Raw genomic sequence first — 2,577 nt, 5'->3', positions numbered from 1 at the left:
TGAAGAAATTTTGTCAGGTTTGCCCAACCATCAGGTCTCTGCAGCTAACGGAGTCATTGAAGAAAATTTGTCTGGTTTTTGTCCAAGCATCAGGTCTTTGCAACTAAGGGAGTTATTGAATTTTTTTGTCTGGTCTGTCCAAGCATCCGGTCTTTGCAACTTAGGGATTTAGCCAGGAGCGTGTCTTCCCTCTGTTACTGAAGAGATTTGTCTGTTTGGCCGAAGTTCCAATCTTGGCAGACAGACCCTGATCCCATGGAGTTATGTAGCGTTGCCTCGATAATGAGCTTAGGGTATCTAGCTATACAGCGCACACATTTGTGCTCCCTAGTCTTCAGAGTTTTGCCAAAGCTGCTAGGCTTCACTCCCAGTTCACTGAAGAAACTATGCAAAGATGTTGATCCACCGCTGACCGAGACTATCGTGGGCACATTGCCAGAGCTGCCTCAGGACGTCTTGATGGATATCTTTGCCACCCTTGAAATGCCTGACTTTATACGCGTTGGCGCCGTCTGCCGCTCTTGGCACTCTGCATATACCAGCCTACGAAGCCTTGGGCAGTATAAACTATGGTTGTGCCTCCTCTATACTTCTGAATCTGCTGGTGATAGCTCTGCTTGCCTCTACAGCCTCACTGAAAGGAGATCGTACAAGTTAACTCTTCCGGAGCCACCTATCCGCTCTAGGTGTTTGATCGGGTCCTCTCATGGCTGGCTAGTTACTGTTGATGAGAGATCTGAGATGCATCTTCTCAATCCGTTCACATGTGAACAGATTGCTCTACCTTCGGTGACCACCCTCGAGCAGGTGAAGCCCATCTTTGATGAGTACGGTGTTCTCCACAAGTATGAATTGTCTTGGCTCACTGGAAGAACTACTCACTATAGCTCACCGTTGATCTTCGCTCTTGACAAACTGCGGGATGAACTCCACTATAAGGTGTTTGTGTTCCCTGATACATCCACGGGAAGCTACATTGTGGTGCTCATCCATAACCCAGGGCACCAGATCTCTTTTGCAAGGCTAGGGGATGATAAATGGACCTGGCTGCCGCATCATTATCTCTATTGCGATTGCATTTACAAGGATGGCTTGTTGTATGGTGTGTCTATAACGGGAGATCTTCACACTTTTGATCTTAGTGGCCCTACGGTCGCAATGAATACGATCATAAGCATACACAGGGATGATGACTGTGAGTATGCATACATTGTTCAATCTCCATCTGGTGATCTGCTTCTTATTTGGAGACTCTTTGAGGATTTTAATTTGGAACCTGATCATGGGGAAACTGTGTTTTGGAATACTACGAAATTCAGAATATATGAAGTTGAAGCTGCAGGGAGTAAACTTAAGGAAATCAATTGTTTGCGTGACCATGTTTTGTTTCTTGGGCATAATGAATCACTTTGTCTCAGTGCTGAAGAATACCCATCGCTCAAGGCAAATCATGTCTACTTTACTGACGATAATATGTTGTGGACATTGGGATTTAAGAATAATCACCGTGATATGGGAATTCTCAACTTGGCTGATAACAGCAAGGAAGAACTTTTATCTTCTCAGATTTGTTCCAACTTTCCGGCTCCTATTTGGATTACACCTGATCTTAGAAACATGAACTTGGCTTCAGGTGCTGCTTACAAAATGGTTCAGTGAGCTTGCAGTTGTGTGTTTTTCTAGGTTATTGCCCTTCGTAGAGAAAGTCATGGACAGACTACTCAAGTGATCACTTGGACCCCAAGTCCATCCACACTAGCTTCGACCCAGTTGAATAAATAGTTCGAGTTTTTCTTTGTTTACCCATTCTGTAATCATGTACATCACACAGTTTAATGTATCAATGGAAAACTTGAGGAATACCCAATTTCCATCTGGTGTGTGTCTGCATCTGCGTGTGTATTTTTCGTTTACAATTAGCAAATTCTTTTGAAATATTAAACTGTCAAAAGATGCAGGAAATTTGACTCATTTGTTAGTTAGTGTGTTGTTGATGGTTGCAAGGGATTCTGGTAAGGGAAGAATCCTTGCTTCGGCAGCAGAGTCTGCATTGCTCTCTCTCACTCCTTTTCTTTGAGTTTTTGGGGTAAGTGGGTAACAGTGCTACCAAGTACCAAGCATGGGTATTCCTGGATGTTAATCGCCATTGTCATTCATAAATGTGCACATGGTTCAGAAACTATGGGTTGCATAAATTGAATGCTAAATAATCTGTGTTACTCTCCTGTCGTGGTTTGTTGATATGGTTCTGTGTTATGTCCTTTTGCACTGCTGTCATCGAGATGGCAAGTTAGAATGCACTACCTGTAGTGTGGAGGGAGCACTCGTGTTGGAGATAGTGTTGAAGGGCATCAATATGGAGGTACATAGAGGCGAGCTTGCGGCGGTGGTTTGAACGGTCGGGTCCGGCAAGTCGTCAATGCTATCTCGCATCATAGGGAGAGATGCACAAGGTCTCAGGCAAGGTAAGTCAATGTTATTTTATATGGAAAACAGACATCCTTGTGTATCTAAATAATGTGCTATTTGCTCATTCATTTGGTGCAACATTCTTCTTATTTGTCAAGACTTATTTAT

The 2,577-nt window shown here is 43.5% G+C and overlaps 1 protein-coding gene across 1 annotated transcript; it reads left to right on the top strand.

Annotated features, from left to right (window-relative positions):
• Positions 1 to 248: 248 nt before the first annotated feature.
• LOC124668474 (probable F-box protein At4g22165) lies at positions 249 to 1,799 on the top strand. Its single transcript, XM_047205603.1, has one exon. The coding sequence runs from the start codon at positions 256 to 258 to the stop codon at positions 1,657 to 1,659; it is 1,404 nt and encodes a 467-aa protein (XP_047061559.1). The 5' UTR covers positions 249 to 255; the 3' UTR covers positions 1,660 to 1,799.
• The last annotated feature ends 778 nt before the right edge of the window (positions 1,800 to 2,577 follow it).

Source organism: Lolium rigidum, chromosome 6 (genome assembly GCF_022539505.1).
Source record: "Lolium rigidum isolate FL_2022 chromosome 6, APGP_CSIRO_Lrig_0.1, whole genome shotgun sequence".
Classification (NCBI taxonomy): Eukaryota; Viridiplantae; Streptophyta; class Magnoliopsida; order Poales; family Poaceae; genus Lolium; species Lolium rigidum.
Note: the sequence above shows the minus strand (reverse complement) of the source record. Positions and strands in the feature narration are given on the sequence as shown.

Excerpts from the sequence above, each read along its gene's own strand:
- LOC124668474 (XM_047205603.1), top strand. The coding sequence starts at position 256 with ATGGAGTTATGTAGCGTTGCCTCGATAATGAGCTTAGGGTATCTAGCT.